This window comes from Nerophis ophidion, linkage group LG29 (assembly GCF_033978795.1).
Source record: "Nerophis ophidion isolate RoL-2023_Sa linkage group LG29, RoL_Noph_v1.0, whole genome shotgun sequence".
NCBI classification, from domain to species: Eukaryota; Metazoa; Chordata; class Actinopteri; order Syngnathiformes; family Syngnathidae; genus Nerophis; species Nerophis ophidion.
Window position 1 is genome coordinate 28,075,968 of NC_084639.1, and position 1,425 is coordinate 28,077,392.

Sequence of the window (1,425 nt, forward strand, 5' to 3'; positions counted from 1 at the left end):
TGTATACATCATTTATACACACATACTGTACATCTACATGTGTATACATCATTTATACACACATACTGTACATCTACATGTGTATACATCATTTATACACCTTGGCCCCCCAGACACATTTTTCCTCTCAATGTGGCCCCCGACTCAAAACATTCGCCCATCTCTGAGGTGAAAGACTATTTGGTGTTTTTGAGATAGGCTCCAGCACCCCCTGCCACCCCAAAAGGGACAAGCGGTAAGAAATGGATGGATGGTCCAAAGTTTCTCCTGAGTCCCGCCTCCTCTTCCTCTTGCTCCTCCTCCTTTCCCGCCCCCTTAAAAGCGGGCCGTGTGCAGCAGCGGGCTCCCACGTGACGATGGCTCTTTGCCCCGACGACCTTCTCCTCCTCGCTCCGGGTTTGGCAGACATGGATTTAGACTACGTCAGCACTCGGAGGCCTTTGGACTACACCTTCAACTTCTGGACCGACTACCTGGGTCTGAGCACGCTGGTCAGCAAGTCTCAGACTTCCAACTCCATCACCGAGTCCCTGAAGGCAACACTGGGTCTGCGAGACCTTCCGCCGTGCGCGTGCGCGTGCGGCATGGCCGGTGCCCCGGACTGCGGCTGCGCGCCCGGTGCTCGGCCGCCGCAGGAGCGGGTCCCGGTCCTCGGTCCCTTCAACGAGCTTCCGGCGCGGCCGGCGCAGCACGGCTGCCTGGCGGAGCGCAGGACGCGCAGGACCTCCGCCAAGGCCGGCAAGCCGGAGCTCAACGTTTGCGTCTTCTGCCGGAACAACGGAGCACCGGAGGAGGTGTACGGCTCGCACGTGCTCAAGACCCCCGACGGCCGGGTGGTCACCTGCCCCGTCCTGCGCGCGTACACCTGTCCGCTGTGCCGCGCCAACGGGGACGCGGCGCACACCATCAAGTACTGTCCGCTCTCCCCGCCTCACAGGGGGGTCAGGAGGACCACCTTCTAGACATCTTCCAGCATTTTCTTATCTTAGACTTTCACCTGTAGAAATAGCTCTCTCTTTACATACATACATACATACATACATACATACATATATATATATATATATATATATATATATATATATATATATATATATATATAAATAAATATACATGTGTATATATATACATGTGTGTATGTATATATTTATATACATATACGTATATATATATATATATATATATATATATATATATATATTTATACAAATATAAATATACACACACGTGTGCATGTGTTTATATATTTATATACATACATACATATATGTTTATATATATTTGTATATATACATATATGTAAATATATATATATATATGCATACACACACATATATATATATTTGTATACATATACACACACACACACACACACACACATATATATATATATATATATATATATATATATATATATATATATAT

The 1,425-nt window shown here is 46.2% G+C and overlaps 1 protein-coding gene across 1 annotated transcript; it reads left to right on the plus strand.

The window, feature by feature from the left end:
• The first annotated feature begins 316 nt into the window (after positions 1-316).
• On the plus strand, positions 317-1,075 carry LOC133545918 (nanos homolog 1-like). Its single transcript, XM_061891646.1, has one exon. It carries the CDS (start codon positions 357-359, stop codon positions 960-962), a length of 606 nt encoding a protein of 201 aa, XP_061747630.1. The 5' UTR covers positions 317-356; the 3' UTR covers positions 963-1,075.
• Positions 1,076-1,425: the final 350 nt, after the last annotated feature.

What these genes read in the sequence shown, in the direction of transcription:
- LOC133545918 (XM_061891646.1), top strand. Translation starts at nt 357, where the DNA reads ATGGCTCTTTGCCCCGACGACCTTCTCCTCCTCGCTCCGGGTTTGGCA.